Genomic DNA, 26,288 nt, shown 5'->3' with positions numbered 1-26,288 from the left:
TAAAGCAAAATTGCATGACACTGATGTCAGGTTTAATTTTTTATGCAAATACTTTGAAAATGAAACCAAAAGTAAAACCGAACATTTTAAAAATATAATTTTTTCTTAAGGACTTTTAATCTAAAGACAAAATTTCTTGCTGACTGTAATTATGATTAATGAAAGCTGGATCAGGACTTTAAGAACTTGAAAGCATTTTGTTCCTGTGTTTTTTAAAATGGCCTATCTTTTATGAGGCTTTTCTTATAGAACTTTTATGTATCAATTGAAACTCAAGCAAGTACACAAATGTAGTGTGAGCCATATTTTCGTACAAGTGATGCAATAAATAGGAAAAACTGACAATCTATGTTGATGATATTTTGGAACATTTATTTAAATACTAATCAATTTTAAGCTCTATTTAATGATTTAAAATATGAAAAAACTTAAATTATATTCGACAGTTGGGTGCCTACGATACTTCTTTGCTCCTAAGCAACATACAAAATATAATAAATGCCGCTACTTTTCTTACTATCTAACATATAAAAGTGAATGTAAACCGGCTTTAAAATATTTTACAAACAAAAATTATTTTTACTCAGAAAAGGAAATTTGGTTTAAGAAAACTGCTGCCCTTGCAATTCTGTATACTTATTGTGCGGAGAAAATCCGGGGTAATTGATTTTTGTTTTTTTGTAATGGTTTATCTAAATGAAATCTATTAATAAGTTTTCTGTGTTTAAACTTTATAACCCTTGATGCAAGAATGACGGGAAGATTTCCGTAGCTGAATAATCATGAAGTCTTGGCAACTTCAAGGCCGCGATAGCAGTGTTTTCATCATAGAAGAAAAATGGGTGAGAATTTCTCACCCTTTCTCAAAAACAGGGTGAGTTTTCAAAAAGTTAAGCGAGATTTCTAAAAACTAAAAAAACACAAAAACGCTTGAAAAAAAATCATTTCTTTAATTATAATACATTTTTAACGTCTTCCAATTTTTAAGGCATTGAATATTTTTGGTGCATCATCATAGAAGATTTTGCCTTTGCAAGTATTTATCCATCTTACATAAGTGCATAAAAAATTTGAACGTCTTACATGAAGAAACCTTATCTACGGTAGACACGTGGTTGCAGAGAAATGTGTTCTGAAAGGGGTTCCGTGGTTGTGTTCTGTTGTTCGAAATGGTTCTGAAGAAAAGTGAAACAGATTTAATTCTAAATGGCGTAATTCGAAGCTTTTTCCAAAACGCGAGAAATTCGCGAATTTTGAAATTGATTTATAGAATGCGCGAATTTCTTGCTGTAATAATTTTTTAATACGAGAAAAGAAAAAAATATGCGAGATTCTCGCGCTGTAGTGAAAACACTGCGACAGTCTATTAAAAAAATATAAAAAAACACCACAAAAAAGGACCAACTCAAAGGGTATAATTTGCGGAAAACCGGAAAAATAATCTTTATGTCTTTTGCCAAAAAAATTAAAATCTATTTGATGATTGTAGTTGGCATGACAGATCACAATACAGAAATATCCTCAGAATGGTCAATAAATTATTTATTTTAACAGAATTATGATGTCTGGTATATACTTATACAGTATACTTATCTGATTGGATTTCTTGAGTCTGTCATCAATATAGTCCTGTCAAAAATTGTGATTATTGTTTGTCAAAACTAAACTATTTTAAACACATAATATGTGACGTTTCTTTAGTTTCTCTTTGACCGCCGCTGTAGGGAAGTTGCCAAGCCTTAACAAATCATTCTGACCCAAATCACAATCTGAAAATCTTCCCTTAGTTTCTTTTATAAAATTTTAAAAAGTTTTTTCATTTGATTTTGAATTTAACAAAATCTAATTAATTAATTTTTATAGATGATAGAATTTTCTTAGCTGCTAAAACAGGAGATGTCAAAGAAATCAAAAGGTAACTTTAATTGCTGTTTACATTAATTTGATCTTATTCTTGTATTTGCTTGAAGTTATAATTTTAATTTATGTCTTGAAAGCAAACTAGTATTTTGCATTATACAATGCAAAAAAGACTTATTTTTGGTAAAATGTATTTTGCAGATGAAATTTTCAAAGTTGACATTTTGTGCTAAACACTCATGTTTTTATACTTACGCATATATTATATGATGGGTAAACAGCTACGTTGGAAAACACAAAATTTTGTATTTTGCCAGTGCAAGCGATAAAGACTCCAATTAAAAACAGTAAATTCAATTTTTTTTAACACTTCTTGATTAGATAAGTGCTTGGAAATTCAACCAATATTTTTTTATTTATTTTTTCTTATTTTTCTGTGCTTAAAAAAATAAAATAAAAAGTTAGCGGAGGACTGCACTTTTTGGTGACTTTTTGCTTGCACTGGGCTAACCAAATAGTGAAGTTTTTTTAATTCTTTTATTTAATAAAAAAAATTATAAATAAAATAACTTCTCACTTAATGTACTTACACCTGGTTAACCAAATAGTGCCTTTTTTTATTTCTTTTATTTAATAAAAATTTTATAAATAAAATAGCTGAATTTACTTGAAAAAATGGTAAGTATCTAGAATTTGCATTTTAAAAAAATTTCAGCTGACATGAAATTAATTTACTTACGGCACCTTTAAAAAAATCAATTAAGAAGTTTATTAGTAGTATTGTATTTAAGCTAAAATCAATTATACTATGTTTAATCTTATTTAAACTGTTGTAACTAAAAAATGTAATTCAAAACATCTATATATATTCTGGAAACATCTGGATATATTCCAAAATTGAGCTTAGCACACCTTATGCGTAATTTACTTACTAAAATTCTCGATGCGAAAAATAAATATCTATTTTGTAATTTTGGTTTTTGTCAAAGAAATTAAATGTTGCTTTGCTTTCTCTCAATGTTACATATCATTTTTTTCTTCATTTTTTTATTTTAAATTTCTGGCAGAATACTATTTCTTAAGTGATAAAACACCTATGGAAAACACTGTGTACTAGCTGTTTCCTTAATTGTGAAGTATGACACCTACTAATTATTTTGTACAGTTTCTCTATTTTAACCTTCTAACTCTTATATCCTACTAAACTCAGTGGCGCGACAGCCCATAGAGGGCCAAGGCCTACTGTGCCCATCTCAGTTTTCTTGACCTTGGGCTCTGGGGTGCAGGAGCAGATGTTCCGGTCAGGTGGTCTGCCGAACGCGGAACCCCCAGTGTTTAGTTCCCAAGCATGCTTGGTACTCATTTATCGACCCACTGAAGGGATGAAAGGCTGAGTCAACCCTTCCCGGCCCGAGGATCGAACCAGGGACCTGTGGCACGACAGCGCGAAGCGCTACCGCTCAGCCACCGGGCGTCAACTCTTATATCCAGTTTTTTTTTTTCAATAACCTTAAAAGACTACTACTTACTTCCTCATGTTTCATGCTATTCAATAAAAAACTAGCACTTAGGGAACATAGTACAAAATTTTATATTCTTGGCTTTTTGGTGATTATTTATTACCCTTGTAATGTTAAAAAATTTATAGCAATGTAATCGAGATTAATAATAAAAATATAGAATACAATTTCATTTTTTTTTCTTTCAGTATTTTAAATATATTGTAATACTGTTATAAATACTGTTATAAAATTCATTTATATTTTATTAGATTAGTGGCAAATGGCATCAATGTTGATCAAAGACACTCATATGGTTGGACAGCTTTACAAGTTGCTGCAATTAATGGAAAAACTAAGTAAATATCAAAGTTTTTAATGTTTAATCAATTTGTTGAAAGCCATACTATAATAATATTATGTAAATTAGAGCTCGACAAATTCATTACATAAGTTTTTGTAAATTGTTTCAAGTATAGAGCTAAACACTTTTAAAATTGTTTTTCGAATCACGAAATTTAATAATCAAGCGTTTAATTTTTTATTATCATTAATTAATTAATAATATTATAAACAGAATAATATTATATTTATTATATATATTGTTAAGGTTTAAATTTTATTTTAACTTATTTTCTGTTTTGCTATGTTCAGAGTTGTGGAGGAACTTCTTAAGTTAGGTGCTAACCCTGATCTGGGGGATGATTTCTCCAATGTCTATCAAGTAGCAAAAGAAAAACGTGTTCATTCTTTAGAAGGTAATAATTAAAAAATTCCTCTCATTCTATTATTAGTAAATTTTTATGCTTCTAGGTCTATATTTCAATTATTATAATTGTAGGCATAAGTGCAAATTTTTGTCTTTATGTTTGTAGTTATTATTGAGTTGTTTGGAAAGTAATTTCGTTTTTTTTTCTATGAAAAGGAAAGGCGATTTTCTTATAGTGCATGAATATTTTATTGAATCATATATTGTCTATTCTGGTTCAATACCTTTTGCCATTTTCCTAGCAATAGCATGATTCCTTGCTCATAAAATTTTTGTTCTTTGCCTGCAAAAACCGAAGAAAGTGATTTTCGACCTCTTTATTGGAAGTAAAGATTTTACTGTCTAAAGAAAAAAATTATAGAGTTCGGAACATTGTTGTAGATAATCTAATCCTCCTCAAACCCAGAGATGATGTGCTTCAAAAATGGATGATTCTCTTAACATTTGAGAAGTAATTTTCAATTTTCAAAGTGACGGCGAAAATTTCTTTCTGTAAAAACATGAGGAAAACACATGTAGAGTTATGAGATTAAATCGTAGACTTTTCAAATGATCATAAATAGCCGAATATGACAAATTTAATGTGTTAGAGATCTCCCGAGTTGTTAATCACCGGATTGGATTATTTAATATCTTTATTGCGCCTTAATTAGCTGAAACTGGTTTGGTGCATCACTGCTGTATCAGCTACCAAAATATACAGTAATTATGCCGCTTAAGCATACAGTAAAAAAATATAAGTCTTCTACTGCGAAAAACCAAATGACTTTCCGAACAACCCAATACTTTGTAACTGTCCAAAAATTTGTGTCATTTAAAATTTAGTAATAGTATGTCAATTTTTAAAACATACTTTTTCCTTTAAGTTTGGTCCACAAGAGAAGAAGAATTCAGTCCAAGATTGAGCTTAAGAGCTTCATTTCGTAACTGTACTGCTTTGCATTATGCTGTTTTAATGGATGACTACAATTTGGTTGAAGTTCTTTTGAAACATGGTAAAAATTATATTATTTTACTTTATTATTTATGTATTGCTATTAGAACATTTGATATTTGTAGTTGATTATTAATTTTATAGTTGTTGGAAACTTGATTTTAAAATTGGAAATCATAGTTTTTCTGGTGTAATTGTTAAAATTCTTTATTTTAAAAGATTTCCTCAACAGCAAAATTTGTATTGTTCAGTTGATTAATGCAATGACATACTCAGAAGTTTTTTGCAATGGAGGCATTTTTCGTTAAATTTTTTTTTCATCTGTAAAATAATAAGTATATTGCATACACATCTGTATATCAAAGACTGTATAAACATATATAATATGAACATAATATCAAAGACTGTGTAAATGCATACATTTGGTAACAAAATCTATTTGTAACTATCTTTAATTCAAATCTATTATTTTATAAATTTAGCCTTGTATGGATTCTTTTAATTAATAAAAATTGATGATTGTTATTTCCAATCATTACTGATTTTAACTGAGCATTTTATATGCAATTTGTATAACTTTAAAAAAAAAATATTCTTAGTTATTTTTTGAAATCTCCTCAGTTAAGACAATCTAAAATATTTTCTTACTTATATTTTCTTTAATAAAATATAGCTTTTAATTATGTATAATTAAGGCTCTGATTTTGCTGCTATAAAATATTTTACATTTTATTTCTTGTCTTTGTTATAGGAGCAAATCCATTTAAATCAAATGATCTTAACCATAAACCTATAGATTATACAAATAATGAAGAAATGAGAGAATTGTTACAATCTTATATGAAAAAGGTATATTTTACTTCCTCCAGTTACATTTGTATCTAATTTTCAGAAAAATATATCAGCCTTCAGAGATTTATTCATTTTAAAAATAAATTTAACAACTGTCAAGTTTATAAAAATCTTTTCATGAATTTATTATGAATCAATGAATTTTTTTTCTCCAAGTTGTACTCACATTTCATGTTTTATATGTAATTCACTCTCATTAATTTTATCCTATTTTGGCTGAATATGTTTCTTGTTAATTCTCAATTTCAAGAAATATTTCTGAAAATTTTCAAATGCTTACTTGAAATCTAACTTTTTTTTTATAGATTGTCTAACTTATTTTAATAACTACTTCTCTTTGTCGCTGTAAGAAAGAGAAAACTATGTTTCTAACCTTCAATATTAAACAAAAAAAGAAAAAGGAAAAATCATATTAAATCAACATTCTTTAATAGATGAAGCATCGACTATAATGGGTCATTTTCTTTAAATCTTCCTCTGTTGTACCACAAAAGGATGGTATTGAATCATTAATTTTAGTTAAAATAAAAATTGTCTTATTTCTATTTTTGCTCATTTATTTCTATTTTGTGATAACAATTAGAATAAGTAAATAAATGTTTATTTTTAACTAAAATTTATCATTTTTAATGCATTGTGCAACTCAACAAAGTTATCCATTTTGAACTGTAATCCTGCAATAGTAATAATTCAATATCTTACATACAATTTTTTTAAAAGTATGCTTTATACATAATAATATTATAAGATGATTACAATCTTATAATTTAAAATAACTGTAAGAAACTAATGAAATTTTACTTTTGTAAAATCATTCATTTCACCTATTGCTGAGGAAAATATGGTTGTTACTTAAATGTTTCCCATAAATAAATATTTGAATTCATGCTTATGAGATTAGTTATAAATATATATATATATATATACAGTGAAACCTCCGTTAAGCAGACATTCATGGGACCAAAAAATTTGTCCGTTTATGAGAGTTGTCCGTTTACGGGAAGGGTAACCTAATAACGAAATTTAACACCGTAAATTGTTTTTTGAATATTCTCAAAGATGTAGAAATTATTAAATAATATCTACAAGGATACTGTAAATATCTACAAGAATATTTATTTAAACAATAAGAAAGATAAAAAAGAATATATAAAGAAGTTTGACATAAATACATAATTCTGGATGTAGCTACAGATAAATAAATATAATTTTCCTATTAGCATAGATACTCAAGTTAGACATATGGTACCAAATAGGAGCGTACTGTCCTCAGTCCGTTTCAATTACAGTGAAACCTGCCAAGTTGACCACCCTTGTAAGTTGGGCACCTGCATAAGTTGACCTCAATTATCAAGAACGGAATTTTTCCTATATAATATAAAGAAGCAAAACCTTTGTAACTTGACCACCTGTCTATCTTGTATGTTGACCACTGAAATAAGTCAATTTTATCTAGGAGTATTATGAAATTCTATTCTAAAACCCTCATAAGTTGACCAGTTGCCATTTTGACAATGTATGTTAAAATTTCACTTGTTTGGTGAAATAGTGTAAAAAGCTAATCTAAACCCTTTTGTGAGTTGACCATCAGGGGAAACTGTAAGGGGCCAGCTTTTGACCATTTCTTTCATCCGTTCATTGAAAACAGGTGTGTTAGTTGAAAAGTTGCTCTTCCAGTTGCAATAGTGAGCATTTGAATAAATGAATGCTGAATCCTTTATTTATGGTCTTTGATCTTAAAGTGTAGTAAATAAATTTTAAAGTGTTCAAATAATTTTATTTTTTTAAAGTTTTCAAATTACATGTTTTCGTGTTCTGATATTTTAAGAAATTATATTTATTAAACACTTCACATGCATAACTAACAAAATAATTTTTAAAAAAAAAATTAGTTAAATATTAGAAATATATGTATCAAATTGATGTTCATTCAGGTTTAAACACATTTCTTAAGATATTCATTTGCATATTTTCTGAATAAAATCTTTAAGTCAAGTAAAAAAAAAAAATTTAATATATAGCAACATGATATAGGAAACGAAAAATTAAACAATGACCCACCCCCTCTATAAGTTGATCACTTGTCTAAGTTGACCACTAAAACAATGCACCACAAGTGGTCAACTTACACAAGTTTTACTGTATTAGGTTCACATCCCCTTACACCTACTTATCATTTGATAGGGAACATGGTTAATACCTTCTTGAAAAATAAACCTCCTATGATTCACAGAAAAAAAAGTAATGCATAACTGTAAGTCATGAGGACCTATGGAGATGATTATTCACAATTGATCAGCTATCAAGTGTCTGAATAAATGTTTCATTTATATAAACATCTCAAAGATTATACTTCTGTTTTCTTTTTTTTTACCCCAGTATACCCCAAATACAGTCTTCAAATTGATAAGAAAATTAAAGAAATTTTCAATGGGGAAGAAGCATTGAGAAAAGCAATTTCAACTTGAGGGGTCTCATAACCTGTGTGGTCCAGATGAAAAGATCAAAAGAAGATCAGAATTATTTCAGGAGTGCAGTACCATTTTCTCTCCTTTCTTTACAAAGATAAGGCAAGGTGACAGGAGAAAGATTGATTTTTCGCTGGTGAAATAGCTTAAAATTATTTTTAGTTATGGATAAGGCAAAAAGTTTTATTTACATGCTTTAAAAATGGTGAAAAGTTGAATTTTTTTAGCTTGCAATTTATTTAGAAAAAGTAGTGTCCGGTTTGTAGAGATAAAAAACAACGTTTCAGGACCAAAATGACTGTCCACGTCCGGTTACGGGAGTGTCCGCTTTGCGGATAATGTACGTAATGGTTTATTCATAGAAGATTCCCGGGGAATTAAAAATATGTCCGTATTGAGAGGCGTCCATTTTGCAGGAGTGTCCATAACAGGAGGTTTCACTGTATATACATATAATTTATTTGCCATATATATAATATATATTCAAATATTATATATATGGCAAATATTACACAATGGATGTAAATTTCTCTGTTTTAAAGTTTTTTTCAAAGATAACTTTACCATAGCTTAATTTATTTAAAATTTTGAGGAAATATGGAATGCATTTGTGGAGCTTAAATGTTATAACAAGGCAAGATGCAGTACAATAGATAAAGTTAAAAATATAATGTATCATTCAAATTTCATTATCTTCAAGCAGGAAATGTATCATGTTTTTATTTCAAACTGTTGTATGTATTAAATTTATTTTAGTATGAGCAAGTTAAGCGAGAAGTGGATGCTGCAGAAAGAAGAAGATTCCCTTTAGAACAGCGAATAAAACAACATATTGTTGGTCAAGAGGGAGCTATTACTAATGTTTCAGCAGGTATTGTATTTGTAATTGATAATTTTTATTAGCAAAAATGTTTTTTTTTTCAATATTCATTGTATGCAATCTTTTAATGCAATTTTATTAAAGTTGTTAAAGAGCTTGAAAAAAATTTGAATTTTTCGTGTAATTTAATGCAAATATTTAAACTTTAAATTATGTTTTATATCTGAATATGAATAACATTATCATAGGCCCATCACCTGCTAGGCTAGCTGTTCATTGCTTTTTCCTTTGAGAAGTTTTTATGTTATCAGAATTCTATGTAAAGTATTCTTAATATGCTAACTCTTTATGAACCAGTATTTTCTTTCAATAGTGCAACAATGGAAATTTTATTTAGTGCAAAACAACTCCCCCCCCCCCCCGCCAAATAAATTTTATTCACCTTTTTAGGAATAAAACATTATATATATATATATATATTGTTCCAATTGATGAAAATGGTTAGAAACATATTGGTTATGTGCATTTTTTTTCACCTTTTAATATTATTCTTTTGTTTTTAATTGTTGCTATCTAGCAAAAAATGTCATTTTTTGGCATCACACGAGTAAATGTCAATAATTTTCAATGTCAGACAAGTTATCATAAGAATTCAAAAAATAAGAAGAAAATTGTTAGCCTTTTTAGTATTTTAAAATCCTCTATTTATATTTGTCTTATTTAGCTTCTGTCACACATTCGCGATTATTTGCAACTCTTTTTTTTCTCCTATCCTCTGCTCAAAGCTCCTTTCAAAATTGAAGAAAGTGCTTCCCTTTTCTCCTTTCCTTTTGATAACTAAGACCCAGATTTTGATGGCATTTACTCTCTTTGCATTTCTTTTACTCTCTTAGAACATTTGCTTAGTCATTTCTTTAATGGAATTTTTCTTATGTTTTTATTTTGATTTTGTCTACAAAAATTATTTGTAGGTATCAATTCATTTTCTTACCTTCTTAATCCTTTTTTTAATCAGTTAACTCTAATTTTAAACTTACCTGAATATTGCATTAAAATTTCTCTAATTATAACTCTTCTTTAACGAATTAATAAAAATATTTTAAAGCAATTGTATGTTATATGCAAATTTTGGAAATAAATAATGTTTTAAATTCAAATTCTTGCTAATTTTTAAAGAATTACTTTTTATTTTAAGGGCATTTTTAGAGATTTTTTAGTTTGTTCAAAACAGGGCGATGTAAGTTTCATCACCTTATGGTGATGCCTGCATTTATTAAATGAAAAAAAGGGAAATATAAAAGATTTGGAATGTCAATAGCGAAATTCGCTGCTATTAAAATTGCAAGTCACATGATCATTTTATTGATCAAAAAATTTATTTGAGAGTTTATGATGACTTCTATAATTTGTGTGATTATGAACTTGAAATTCGAATAAATAAAATTTTACAGCTATTAGAAGAAAGGAAAATGGCTGGACTGATGAAGATCATCCTTTAGTATTTCTTTTTATGGGATCATCGGGAATAGGTAAGCCTTTCTAAAAACTATGCAAAATTATGGTCTTAAAATTTTGCAGAAATGGAATTTAAACTAAGAAATTGACCTGGTTATCAATTTTTTATGCTAACATTATTATAAAATTTTTATGCTATATAAACCAGTTTTCTTAAATGGCTTATCACTAAATTTGATAATACTTTTATAAATTTTTAAAGAACTTAAATTTTGAATTAGTCTGTGTTGTTGCTTCTAATGACACTTGGACAAGCAAGGCGTGACAGTCATTGGCCTTACAAATTAGGTCATTAAGGCATGCATTTCTTTTGAAAAGAGCTCACCTCTAGGGTTAAAGAGCGACTTAACTCAGATCCCACTGAACAGATGGCAGCGTCACTCATTTGTGAATTTACTTCCACAATTTAGACATAGATCTGAAAAGACAAGAAATTTTCTCAAGGTCCCTATATCCATGGTACAACTCAGCGACTGACCACAGGGCTTTCGATTCCATAGTACAGTATATTGCATGTACTTGGTAAGTCTTAATGCCTTAGAGAATCAAATCACGTCTCCTCCTGTCCAAAGTCTGATGCTCTAACCACTGGGATGCCACAATCTCATAAATATAATTAATATTTCTCAGTTTAATTAAGCTTTCCCACAAGAGGATTTTACATTAATAGTGGGATCATGGGAGTTAAGTCTGTACAATTTTATGACTAAGGACAAAATGGCGTCAATGTGATCGATATTGTACATGAATCGCCTTTACTACCCAGGCAAGTTGGTACCCAGCTTCTTGACGCCACAATTTATGGAGTATATTAAACTGTAATATTAGTTATCAGAAATATTAATAGATTTAGTGCTCGAAGAAACTTAATTTTATTCAATTAACTACAACTGATTTATTAAAAATGTAGTTAAATCAGAGTTCGTTCAAAATGTAGTTCAGAATAGTTAATATCAAATCAAATTTTATCCATATGGTTATTGAATTTTAAGAAGTTTAAGGTTTATAAATTTGATTTCTTGAGAATTATTAGAATACATTAAAAGATTTGATGAAATGATAAAAAAAATGTGTGGATGGAATTGTCGCAAATCAAGAGCATCAAAAAGTGATAGCTCAAATTTGCAATTCGTGAGTAATAATATCGTTTTAAAAACAACAAAATTTGAAAAAGCATAAACATTTTTGGAAGATGATGGGGTTTATGATACGATCTTCAGAAATCAAGCTCATCAAAAAGTAATTGCTGAAAAATCAGTATCATGTTAAAAAATTTTGAAATTTGAAAGAAAAAAAACCCCATATTGAAATGGTGGAAAAAAATTGTAAATAACCACCAATAAAACAATTTGAAATGATGAAATCAACGCAAATTAGGCACATTAAAAAGTTTTAACTAAAATTCAAAATTTGCAAGTCGTAATACAACCATAGTAAAAATATTGCATAAATTGGAGGAAATAAGACATTTTTATTTTTTAAAATATCAAGTGAGTTATCTGTGTTTAAAGGCATTAAAATTTGGTGAGGGGTTGGGATTTTTTCTTGGGACCTGGTAGACATTCTGTATATTGCATAGCAATAAATTATTAGCTTTTTATTTCATATTTAAATAATGTATTTTTAATAACTAGGGTTCACACCAGTATAGTGACAACTGTCGCCAAATGTTTCTAAAGTCAGTGACAAACTTGAAATATGTTGGGAATTTGCAAAATTGTTTCAAAAAAAAGTTTTTGGCACCTAATTCCATGCATTTAAAAAAAAATTATTCTACCGATTTTATTGTTCTACCCTTTGTATGGAATTCGAATGCGATTTATTCAATTGGAATAACTGAAAATGTCTGGTACAAAACAATTTTAAATGTTGAAACATTAAATTTATATGTTGTGCTGTACTTTATATTCACTTATTGACAGTATAATTGTTCAGCAATAATCATTTACTCTTAGAATTGTCTTTATTTCATATTTTATAATTTTTAGATTTTTAATTTTGTTAACTATTACTTTCTCTGTTTTCCTCATTTATTTATTTGGTCTTAGCCATTTAATCTCTATGTTGAATCTATTCGCTAATATTTTAGATTTTTGCAATTAATTTTAATAAATATTCAATCTTTATGGGCTAATAAACCTAATTAGTTTTAGGCTCTTATAAATGGCAATTAACAATTTTTGTTGTGTACCATAACATGAATTATGTAATTCTAAAATTCAATTTTTTTTAAAGTTAGTCTACCATATTAAGTTTTTGAACCACTAATTGAATACCTAGGTGATCCTATTGAACCACTAAATTTTCCTTGCTGGAGTGAACCTTATTAATAACGTTAATAAATATTTTTAGTTTTAAATAAATAGCTGCAAATAATAATGTAATGGTAATCTAAAAATAAATAACTGTTACTTCAAAAGTTATAATTCAGTTTAATAAATCAACTCTATGTGTCTTTAATGTGTCCTTTAAATCTAAGAAAATATATTTTTGCATTCCTTGAGACTTATTAAGAGCAATGGTTGACATATTTTTCAAAGAAAACATTATCTAATAAAACTGTATTTGTCTTATATTTGTGGAAAAATATATAAGATTTCTGAATTTGCAGGAAAAACAGAACTTGCAAAGCAGGTTGCTAAATACTTACATAAGGAAAAAAAAGATGTAAGTACTTAAATATGTTTTAATTTTCTTCTTTGAATGAAATATTTGCTACAATTAAAGAATTGCTACATTTATTTTTCTTTCAGGGTTTTATTAGGCTGGATATGTCTGAATATCAAGAGAAACACGAAGTATGTGATATAAAAATATTTTTACTTAATAAATTTAATAACACTGTCTTTTTTAATGCATAAAAATTAGAAGCTCTAATAGGTTGCAACTTAGAAAATTACCATTTTAGTAAAAAATTTAAATGTTCTGATGTTATTCAAAGCAATTCATATTTATTATGTTATAAATTTATTTCAACATTGAGTAAATGCAAAGCAAATTTATCATAAATTAACTATATTGGTCATGAAATTTATCTATATATATGCTAGAGTATTATTTTTGCAGTAAAGAACTAAATATTATTAAGAAGTTTCTATTTCATAAATTTAACTTCATACAGTAAGTTGTACATTCTATGATACAATAACTTTAAATTTCCAGAATGAAATTTACAATTTTTCAAATTTTTTTAAGGCTTTCTTTAAGCTTGTGACAATTATATTCAATTGCTATCAATTTACTACCTAACAAACTGCAGCAGCGAAAATAGTAATATTAATTTAAAAACAAATTTTAATAATAATATAGTAATATGTTATTTTTGTTTTGAAAAATGAACTAAATACAAAGAACAAATTGCAGCTTTATTTTACTAGCTGGTGTTACTTAGTTATTATTTCATGACAGTTATTTTTTGCAATAAAAAATCATTTTGAATTGCCATATTACTTTTCGTATATGTAATAAAAGACATATGTTGTTTTCTTCTTAAAATGCAATTTGATATACGTAAGTATCTCTTTAAAATCGAGCAAATTTAGAGACCACATTCCCAGTTTTGTTGTATAAATTGGTTGGGATGAAAGTACAGTCGAACCTCTATTTAATGAAGTCGCTAAATCTCGATGAAAAGTTTGTTATATGGAAAATTCGTTAAATAGAAAATCACCAATTGAAATCCTTCAATTGTGTTCAATTGTTAACTTCAATTGTGTTGTTTCAATACACCAATTGAAACAACACAAAACAGGTTTTAAATTCATGAACACTAGACATAATTAAAATAGCAATTGATACACCTTTATTGTGTAAATTATTATCTACTATCGAATTGTTTCAAATCATTTTATCATATGAAGGTTTGGTGTCTTCTTCATCATATCTTCTTTGTCTTCCTCACAATTTTTTGCTGTATTGCTTTTATTTTTTGCACTGTCCAAAATATCCAGTTCAGTTAATGTTTCTATGGTTGCAGCTTCAGAATCAATAAAAAGAAAATCATTAATCAGTACATCAAAATTAATTTCGTGGTTCTCTCTTATCTGAACCCACATTTCTTTAAGTTCTTCTAAAGGAATGTCATCTTTGTCCTCTGCACTTTCCAAATTCTCCTCACTGACTAAGAATCCAGCTTAGCAAAATTGTTACGAATAGTACAGTCTGTAATATCATAGTTCGATGTATTAGAAATTTCTGTTATGCTTTCTCATAAATTGATTTTTGGCATGGATACCTATATGAAATGCAAACAAAAAGGGAAAGGGATTTTACCACTTTTTCTAAAAGTTAAGTGGCTGCAAAAATCCATTCCAGATCATTTCTCCCATAAAATGCGTTAACAAGTTTAAAATGTTCCGAAATATTTTGGGAAATAAGAAAAGTGAATCTAAAAATTCACTTCACTATTTGGAAGTTATTTTACGAAAAAATTTCCAAAATGTTCGTGGTTCTTCTTAAAAAATCGCAAAATAGAGAAATTCGCAAAATGGAAGTTCGTTAAATAGAAGTTGGACTGTAATAGATGTATTTTATTAATAATTTTTGATGATGATCAATATTTTTCATTTTATATCTGTTGTAGTATTTTCTTGGAGTTGCACTAGTAAGTAATGACCAGAAGGCAGCCTTCCATTACTGTTCAAAATAAACTTCAGCTCTTTTGTTAACTTTTTTCAAGTTCTTAATCTTTGCTTACTTACTATTATTTCTCAAGAAGTGATAAGTTACAAAAATTTGCTGATTTCTTTTGAACGAAAACGAAAATAGTTGTAAACATTTGATTTCACTGAAAATTTTAATATTTACTCATTAAGAAATTCTGGGTTAATCAGTACTTGTTTAAATTAAATAATTTTCAAATTATCCATTTTTTAATTTTAAAAATATGCCACTGTACATCTAGATAATAAGACTAGAAGTGCTTGGGCTTATTTATACAAGACTCTCACTAGTCTGGGAGAACAGGAAAAACCTGGAATAGTCGGTGAATTTTGTTTCGACTCTCAAAAGCAGAAAAATTGCAATTTTTCACAAAAGCCTGAAAGATTCCTATGTCATACCTTAAAATAACCAGTCTCAGGATTGTCAGTAATACTAATCAGTTATTGAGTTAAATAATTCTAGAATCTGTTACAAAAATTTGATGCAAAAATATCATATTTTATTGAAACTTTTATGCTCTCATCTTTATTCTCATCCTTGACGTAACAAATAAAAAATCAAAAGTCTTCTAATGAAAAAATTGTGTGGTATGTGTAAAATATGGTCTGAATTTTCATTGAAACTTTCTTAATATTCCTGGAAAACTAAGGGAAATTTTTTTCTGAAATTGAGTGGGAACCCTGTTTTATATGCTAGAAAATACTGGCAGTTTATAAATTATGAGTTTTAAAATAACAAAAGTGTATAAATATGTTTTCATTATAATACATGAAGTCCTGTTTGTTCTATAGATGCATTGTTATTTCACTGCCCAATAGAACTTCCGCACTGAACTGTCTATTCAATCAAAATTAAGTACCTAATTCTAATCAGTAAAAGTTTCAAAGAAATTATTTAAACCAGTGTTTCTTTTGTGTACCACTGCACATTAAATGTAAAACATTTTCTTTGAATGAAGGAAAAGCGACATATTTACATATTTTTATCTTTAGCATTTGTGATTTGTAATCAGAAAGTTAAGGAAATTTAAATTACTTCACACTAATAATCAAAAATATATATTACAGAGTCAAAGTCTCATATTTGTTCATTAGGCTAAATGAATGCAGTCACAATCGGTGACAATTTCTATCATAGGTAAAATAAATTTTTCAATCTTACTTTTCTTAACTGAAAATTTAATTTTTTTTATTTTAGAAATTCTTAGTTCGCTTATAAATTTATTTTTAAATTAAATAATAGGATTTTTTTTATAGTTATCTTCACATATTTATTGGTATTTATGAGCTATCTCTCTCTCGATGGCTGATCTGAACCAGCTTAATAATTTTCCACCTATAAAGCATTATTTTGAAAGGTACTTAAATGTGCATGTTAACATAAAAAAGTTGCTTTATTATCAGTTATCCAGATAATTATCAAAATATTAAAGAAAAACCTTAATTTGTTAAAATTAATCTAGCATATTTTTTCTATGGGTTAACATCTGTGATATTTTTGTGCAATCTCAATATGAGGACTATTTTCGCTCTATGTTCTGGTTTTCATAATGTTGAAAACTGACTGTATTTTGATTTAATATGATATATTTTATTTACAATGTAAAAATAAACAAATTTCTATACCTTAATTTATTTTATAAGTAATTGTTAATAAATTTGTTTATGAAGAAAGTTTATTTGAGTTTTGGGATTGTAGGTTGCTAAGTTGATAGGTTCACCTCCTGGTTACGTTGGTCATGATGAAGGAGGTCAATTGACAAAGCAGTTGAAAAAGTGTCCAAATGCTGTTGTGCTGTTTGACGAAGTAGATAAAGCCCACCCTGATGTCTTGTCTGTTTTACTGCAACTATTTGACGAGGTGACACTTTAATTATTTAACTTGCTTCAGTGTCTACATTTTGAAATTACTATTTTATTCAATGCTAAAAAACTGTTTCAAATTTTTTAAAAACTTATTTTTTTAAAAATTATGTAAGTAAAAATTGCAACTATTTGACGAGGTGACACTTTAATTATTTAACTTGCTTCAGTGTCTACATTTTGAGATTACTATTTTATTCAATGCTAAAAAACTGTTTCAAATTTTTTAAAAACTTATTTTTTTAAAAATTATGTAAGTAAAAATTGCAACTATTTGACGAGGTGACACTTTAATTATTTAACTTGCTTCAGTGTCTACATTTTGAGATTACTATTTTATTCAATGCTAAAAAACTGTTTCAAATTTTTTAAAAATGTTTTTTTTTAAAAAATATGTAAGTAAAAAAATGATATATTTAGTTTTTAAATAAACCTGTCAAGTTAACATATTGTCACTATAAAAATGTGAGTTAATACTTTTGTTTACTGAGTATTTACAACAAAACTTGGTTATTAAGAGATTATAAATCATCTCACCATTAGAGGGATATAATAATTAATTAAAACAAGATATGATAATGAGGGACCAGCATTTGAGGTTGATTTTTCTTCGTAAAGCTTTAAAATATTTGGCTAATAATTTTGGCAGCTGAGGGCCTTTGATTTTCAAATCTTTAGTGTTGTTTTTAATTAATAGTTTTGCTGCTGTTATCACCACTCTGATTTATTTTCAAACTGGTAGTAGCCGTCACAAAGGTTTTATTTTGTCTAATGTCTTATTATTTAATTATTTTAATATCTAATTATCTCTTTAATTTTCATGCAATTGAATCTATGATGAAGGACAAAACTTGTTAATAATAGCCTTAAAGAGAGTGCATTAAAACACTGTTATTAATTCGATTTACAAATAACATATCACAGTACATTTAAATGCGATTTATGAATTGGACATTATGGTTCTTGTTCACGGAAAGACTTAAAAGAAATTTATCAATTATTCATCCATAAAAATTATAAACAGGATAATATCAATTATAAATTATGATTTCCTAACTGCAAATATATATTAACCTCAATATTTCGGTCCCTTTTCACACTTTTTTCCGACTTAAGTTTCAGGTATTTTTTCATGAAACCACAATAACCCCATGTATTCTTTGTAATTGATAAGTACAATTAAATTCATAAAGTATTATTTCAAACATTTTTTTTTAACTTTTTGATCAAGTTATTATTGATTTTATTTAAAATTATTAAGATAAAAAATTTAGTCATTTTAAATTTTCCGTGAAACACAAACCCAAAAAATTTTAGTAATTCATAATTATATATGGAACTTGCATTTTCTTGAGTTACACGTAGAATTTTATGATGGTGGTTCCTTATTTAAAGCTTGAAAATTGCTTTAATATTTTTAAATAACCAGTAAATTGCTTATTATAATTGGCACAAATATAAACACTCATATTAACAAAACAGCGCTCATATAAACGGAATCCTGACACTTCATTCTGAATAAAGTGTCTGAATTTTGTTTATATGTAGCAATGTACTTAAGAATATTATCTTTGACCAGCTTCATTTTAATTAGTTTAACAATCTTTGATGTTATAAATAGTTTTTATTACAAATTTTATTAAAAATAAAAACTATTAAAATAATGTTAAAAAATTTTACCATCTTTTTTTAACAAAGCACATTATTTTATTTAAACAATTAAGTTAATAAATAGATTTTTCTTTTATATTACCACATATTACATTGAATGAATTAGTAAGAGATCTGTTTCTGTGAATTTATATAAAGATTAAAACTTAAATATTATGGAAGTCCTATTATAATCATTCAAAATGCACAAGAATTTATTTTAAAAATATTGATGATGTTTTATAGGGACGCTTGACTGATGGTAAAGGAAAAACGATTGAATGCAAGGATGCTATCTTTATTATGACTTCAAATTTAGCAAGCAATGAAATTGCTAGGCATGGGATTCACTTGAGGGCCGAAGCAGCAGAAATTGCAAAACAAAGATACGGTGATCATGAAGGTTCGCATAATTGGAATATATATACAATATTTAAATGTATCGCATGAGTTCAAAATGAAATTTAAATGAATATTTGTTTCTATATTGAAGGTAATACTGACATGATTGAAAAAGTCACTATATCTAAAGAATTTAAAGAAAATATTGTCTATCCCATTTTAAAGGTATGTCGTATCTGTTTCAATCACTTATATGAAATTGTTAAACATTGCTGAACTTTCAAAAAGAGAACTTGCTAAGAAAGAAAAAAGTATAAAAATAATGTTTAAAAGAATATTTTCACTTTTTTTAAAACTTCATCTTAAATTAGAGCACATTAAAAATTATATTTTTTTATGTCTACACTATCTAGCCATTAATGACCGGACACCCCTTCAACGGCAGGTGGACTCGTCCTGGCGGAATAAATACGGAACCTGTGGTGGGGGAAAGATCATTCGCAAGCAGGCGACGGCCATACGAGCGTTAACAATGAAAATGAGTGAACGGCGAGAGCTGAATGAGGCGGAAAGTGGCATGATCATAGGCGCCCACCGATTTGGTCATTCCATACGTGCCATCTCCGACAAGTTTCAGGTACCACGGTCAACAGTTGGTGACGTCGTGCTGAAATGGGGACGAGAGGGAGTGATAAAACCGCAGTCCCGACCCGGTAAGCCCAAAATAATGTCCGACATGGATCGACGATCTCTTCGACGTGTAGTGAAGGCAAACCGACAAATGTCGTGTGACACTGTCGCTACCAACTTCTGGGTTGCATTTGGCAGTGCTGCCAGTACACGTACCATTCGTCGGGAGCTGATTTCACAAGGATTCCATGGACGAGCAGCAGCACATAAGCCAAACATCTCTCCCTCAAACGCCTGCCACCAATTTCAGTGGTTCAGAGCACGTCACCAGTGGACAGTAGAGCAATGGAAAAGCGTTATGTGGAGTGATGAGTCACGCTACATGTTGTGGCACTCTGATGGATGGGTGTGGACCTGGCGAATGCCCGGAGAACGGTACCTACCGGAGTGCATTGTCCCCACTGTGAAATTCGGTGGTGGAGGAATTATGGTGTGGTCCTGTTTCTCATGGTTTGGCCTTGGACCTTTGGTGTTAGTGCGTGAACCCTGAACGCAGAAGGGTATAGAGACATCCTGGATAATTCGGCGCTTCCCGCTCTGTGGCAACAGTTCGGTAATGGCCCGTTTGTGTTTCAACACGATAACGCTGCCATTCATAAAGCACATGCCATCACGGACTGGTTTGATGAAATGGGGGTGCAAGAGCTTGACTGGCCATCCCAAAAACCAGACATCAATCCAATTGAGCATCTCTGGGATGAGTTGGAGGGCCGGTTGAGGGCCAGACCACAACGCCCCAAAACCACCACTCAACTCTTCGCCATGTTACAGGAGGAATGGCGGGCAATACCTGCCGCCGAGTACCAACACCTAGTGGACAGCCTTCCTAGAAGGGTTAAAGCTGTGATTCGGGCGCGTGGCGGCCTCACGCCCTACTGACTTGATACTAGCACCTCATCTATCCGAAATGAGGGGTGTCCGGTCATTAATGGCCAGATAGTGTATATACTATTGAGAGCTCTTAAAATAAATTTAAGAATGCAATTAATTTTTCAACTTGGAATGATAGCTAAACACTTTCAAAAAATCAATGTTCTAAATAAGTAAAAAACTACATATTAGGCACACATTAAAATAATAATAAAAAATAAGCTTTGCTGTAAAGCTGCTGTCTACCCTTGACTTCTTGATTTGTACTTTACATTTTTCTTCCTATATAATATTCCAGATACCTTTTTATATTTGAATTTGATTTTTACCTTGACAATTCCAGTTAAATGAAATTTCTTTTCTTTTCTGAAGGTATTTCTATAGAATTGTTGTTTTTAGGAATAGAAAGAATCAAATTAGTTTATTCAAGTAACTTTATTTACTAACATTTTGTTTAAATAATCTGTTATTTTTAATAATTTATTGCATTTACTTCAATAAGGAAGATAATTATATATTAAGCATAACTTTTTGATTTAAACTTACTGTGTTCTTTATTTTTTTTTAGAGTATAATATTCCAGGTACCTTTATTTGTTTGAATTTAATTTATTATTGGACAATTCCTATTTTATGAAGTTGATTTTCTTTTTTAGAGGCATTTCAAAAGAGATGAGTTCTTAGGAAGAATCAATGAAATAGTTTATTTCCTACCTTTCTCTAAGTCAGAATTGTTAAAATTAGTTCAAAAGGAATTGGAACATTGGACAGAAAGTGTAGGTTAAGTATTGTTATTTACTTTATAACTGACTGAGCTTTAATGAAAGGCTAAAGACATTTAAACAACAAAAGCCTTATTTTGTATGTTTCTTCTTTTGCCAAAATATTGTTTCCTCTCTTTTTTGTTGTCCAATGAAAAAGTTGTGTATTTAGAAGAAATTTGTTTAAAAATTCCCCAATAACAAAATACTCGGTCAGTTTTAATAAATTTAAATTATAGTTTTTTTATAACATAACTAATTTGTGATATTTTTAGCATATTATTATTTTTTTTTTTAATTTAGTTCTTGCTATTCTAAAGACAGTGAACTTCCTTGTTGTTAATAGCCTGTATGCACAAAAGGCAGAGTATGGTTAAAATACAGTACAGAACCCGTTATCCGGAAATCAGAAAACCGGAAAACCAAAATACCGGAATGAAATTCGATAAGTTTTCCCGCCATTTTGAAAAAAAATATTTTTTTTCCTCATAAGATTTTAGGATTTTTCTTTCTTTTTTGAAAGATTTTTACCTTACCATCATTTTGGAAATAATCATTAGTGTAGTACTTCATTGTTTTTTCTTCTTTTTAAGATTATTTCCAAATAATTTTTTTTTAGTTGGGTTTAACAATAAAAAAAAACGCTTTTTGTAGCGATTCAGTAAACCGGAAAAATCAGTTATACCGAATAGCGATGGTCCCAATCGTTCCGGATAATCGGTTCCCTACTGTATATTTTTTTCTTTCTTTACTTGAGTTACAAAATTTTAATGACATTCTCCGAATCAGATCTCTTGTTAAGTAAGTTCGTTATTACATTTAAATTTTGTGTGTTCATTTTCATAACATTAAATGAAACTCACTACTGTTTCGTGATATATTTACATTCCTAACAGTTATTAAAATTTCTCGAAAGAATAAATTAATTATAAATTATTAAAAATATTTGCTATTGTAGTGTATTTCACTCTTAATTACTAACTAGGCTTGACAATACTAATAAAAAACCATTTATATAAAACATAACAATCATAAATAATTCTATTACAACTCTTTCAGATAGGACCTAATTTCCGCTTACTATCTTCAAAACGAACTACATCACTCGATGGACAGTTTCTGCTCATACACAAATTTCTCATTCACACACATCACAGTTTATGTTATTTAATGTTTACTTTTTTGATTTCTTTGTTAGCTTTTATTTGAAAAAAATAATGAAAACCAAAAAATTTTATCTTATCACTGCATTGCTTAGGAATCGGTTCAGTTATAAGTTCGGTAATTGAAAAAGGTTGCCCACCAAAAGTGGACCAGATTTCACACAGTCTCAATGAGATGAGAACTTACAGAAAATATAATTTGCTTACATTATAAAATATCAACAACCTGACAAATTAAAAAGTTATAAATTATTCCAAGTTGTAATGACGACTGTCCAAACTAATTGCTTTTTAACTTAATGTATTATGAAAATATGTTAATTTTAAAGCATTAGCACTATAAAAATAATAAAGCAATGAAGAAGAAAAAAAGAATTTTATCATCCCTTTAAAGCTGTCTGATTGTTTGAAAAATATTATAGCTCATTAAATTCAAAGATTTTTTATTAATCAGGCATTCTTATCAACTGTCCCAATAAGACTTTGAGATTATGAATACTTTAGAGTAACTCAGATGTATAAATATTACCTTCATAAATTTAAAAGATATTGTATCCCAAAGGAATAAAAGTTAATATATTGTATACAAGTATTACATGATCAATTTTTTAAATGTCCAAATCTTTGTTATAAACTTGCTAAAGATTCTTTTTTTTTTCATTTTGCTAGAATATACTTAAACTATTACTTAATGATTTTAGGCTAAGAAAAGACATGGAATAGATTTGTCATGGGATGAAATGTTACTTGAAACCTTATGTGAAGGCTATGATATTCACTATGGTGCTCGTTCCATAAAGCATGAGGTAATACACTTAATTTTATAATTTTGTTTTTCATTTAATGAATCATACGGCCCATGGCTGCAAACTTTTCTTCATTTCGTTAAATATTTCTCTTATCTTTAAAGTAGTTGCGAAATATTTTTGCTATGCTTTGTTTCTTAGTAAAATAAATTTGATTTAGAATTGTTTTGATTATTACTACATATAAATTTTAACTATAAAAGACAAAGAATTTAATATAGCACTTGAAATTGAGTGTGGATATTTTTTTGTTAATTCACTACAACATAGAGAAATTTTTACCAAAAAGTTTTACATTTGACAAATTTATTTCTCATTTTTCTAATGATATATTTTACTGCATTTTGCTTTTCACACAAGAAAGTTCAGTATATTATGGTAGATTCTATTCACTACTTAAAGACATTCTATGTTTTATCAGGTGTACAAAAAACTTGTAAATTTTTCATTCAGTATAGCGTATCATGAAGTAATTGTGTAATGGATACTAAAATATTTAACGGCATCTTTACTGTCTTAAATTTAAAAGAATTTTATTTTTATTTTATTTATTTACTTATCTAAGCTAATTAAAGTTGAGTCTTAGGTTTGTAAATTTAAAAAAAAAAAAATTCAAGATTCTACCTTTATTTACCGGTAAACCAAACAATATGACATAAGGTATAACTTCTACTTATTTTCAGATACACTTTTTTAATTTAGAAACATTGATTTTAAACATATCTTGTAATTTATTTTACGATTTTTAAACATTTCCTAGTGTTTCTCAGTCATTTTTACTATCCATTTTTTCTTGCTTTAACTAACTGAAGTCAAGTCAATATATAAGTCGAATAGACTTAAGTAAATAGGAATTATACTCACGTTACTATTGTAAATTTTATAGTTTTTTAAAAAGAAAAAAAATTTAATGATCAAGGAATTCACTTATTATGTAAATATTTTTATCATTTGTGCAGTTATTGCTTTGTGTACCCATGAATATTTTTTAATAATTAAATTTGTGACAATCCTTCAGATAGTTACAAGTTATTTGTTAACCCTTATACAATAAGAAAATTTATTTAATTATGTGTAGAAAACATAACTTATTAAATAACAATACAAGATTATTTTTGATCTCTTGACAACAAAAAACTATAGAGGAATAACTTCATGACTCTGGAAAACCATCGACCGATGTTTACTAACATATTATGTTTTTTTTAGTATAGCCTATGTTCTTCACTCTTTTTTAGTCAATTGTAGCTAATTTTACTCTTGTTTAGTAGATTTTAGTTAATATTTAGCTAGTTTTTTACAACTTAGTTAGTACCATGGGAAATTATGTTGAACACTGAGAGAATAAAAAAATTGTTTTCTTATTAAAAATTTATGTTTCAAAAACAATGTAATTATCAAAATGAGTAACTTTATTACTGTGTGATATTACTAAATACAAGTCTAGAGGCAAATTCTTTGGGTTCTTTAAGCAAATGCCGTCTCCCTGACCCAGAAAAACTCTTAGTAAGCCCATCTCTTTTTTACATTTCTCCTGAGTGTCAGATTTAGTTTTCTTTCGAACAAAAAGTAGAAAGTAGTAGAACAAGTAGAGTATATTTTTGAGGAAATAGCACTTTGTGCACAGTAATTATTGTCAAGGTTGCAAAATAGCTCTTCACTTTGAAATAAAACAATGCACTAGAATTTCAAAATTAATAAGTTTTAATGATGAGTTTTTTTTTTTGATACTTGTTTTTTTATCATTAGGTGGAGCGACGAGTAATAAATCCTTTAGCAGAAGCATATGAGAAGCAACTGATAAAGAAAGGTAGTTCTGTTCATATATCTGTTGAAGTAAATGATGCTTCCCTAGATAATAAAGAACCAAACAAAGTTGCTTATAAGATTAGTTTACAATTCAAGTCAAAAGACCAGTCACTTAATGAAGACTTGTTAAGTACTAATTACTCATGAAACTAGATTCCATATTGTATCATATAATTTATTTTGTACAGAAAGTATGTTTTAAATAATAAAAGAAAAATGTTAAATAATGTTTGTACAATCAATTTATTTGGGATTTGGTTAACAATTTGAAATTTATATGCTATTTTTTAAATTCAAAAATATTTATAAACTGGCTTATTCCTAGTATAGGATGAAAAAAAAGTTTATAACTAATAAATCAATATTAAACAACACTATACAATCTGAAAGCCATATAAGGACAGTTAAAATAATTCCAAGTTCTTCTTATTTATTGTCCTACCTGGTGACTTTTTGTTGTTTGAAAAAGCAAAATGAGTTTTTAGAAATTTAACTCATCAAAATAGAGATTAATTAAATTATTTAACACGGAAAGTGATGCTAATTGATTATTGATAGTGGCCAATTTATGATAGTCTAGATTTACACTAATTAAGCAATTTGCTCAGTAAATAATTTTTAGACTGCTATTATTTTTCGTAGAAATCTGTTTTTTTAAATCTAAAAGATGCAAGATACCCATTGATCCTTCATTATTTATAAAAATAAGTTACAATAGTGAAACTTAAAACAAATTAAGTACATGATTTCAGATGTCTTTCAAACTAAAAATTCAATTTTTATCCCACATTCATTTTGCCTTAGCTTACCTGACTTGATTGAACCAAAAATATATATATATTTTTTTAAAAAAAGCCAATGAATTTTTGATTAAAGCTAAAATACGGATGAAAATATAAGACATTTGAGACGTTAATATTTTAGCAAGAGAAAAATGAAAATCCTTTTGAAAACTAA

General features: G+C 28.1%; 1 protein-coding gene across 1 annotated transcript; it reads left to right on the top strand.

Moving 5' to 3' along the window:
* The first annotated feature begins 22 nt into the window (after positions 1–22).
* Positions 23–25,558, top strand: LOC107445958 (mitochondrial disaggregase). The gene is made up of 16 exons (XM_087169015.1): positions 23–659; positions 1,864–1,915; positions 3,632–3,718; positions 4,014–4,117; positions 4,995–5,123; positions 5,814–5,911; positions 9,139–9,253; positions 10,654–10,731; positions 13,329–13,384; positions 13,471–13,515; positions 17,078–17,239; positions 19,138–19,294; positions 19,385–19,458; positions 21,449–21,568; positions 23,418–23,522; positions 25,272–25,558. The coding sequence occupies exons 1-16, from the start codon at positions 419–421 to the stop codon at positions 25,476–25,478; spliced, it is 1,830 nt and encodes a 609-aa protein (XP_087025141.1). The 5' UTR covers positions 23–418; the 3' UTR covers positions 25,479–25,558.
* The last annotated feature ends 730 nt before the right edge of the window (positions 25,559–26,288 follow it).

Source organism: Parasteatoda tepidariorum, chromosome 8, assembly GCF_982258835.1.
Source record: "Parasteatoda tepidariorum strain Cologne lab strain chromosome 8, Ptep-v5.0, whole genome shotgun sequence".
NCBI classification, from domain to species: domain Eukaryota; kingdom Metazoa; phylum Arthropoda; class Arachnida; order Araneae; family Theridiidae; genus Parasteatoda; species Parasteatoda tepidariorum.
The sequence above is the reverse complement of the archived record's forward strand: the minus strand, read 5'-3'. Positions and strand labels throughout refer to the sequence as shown.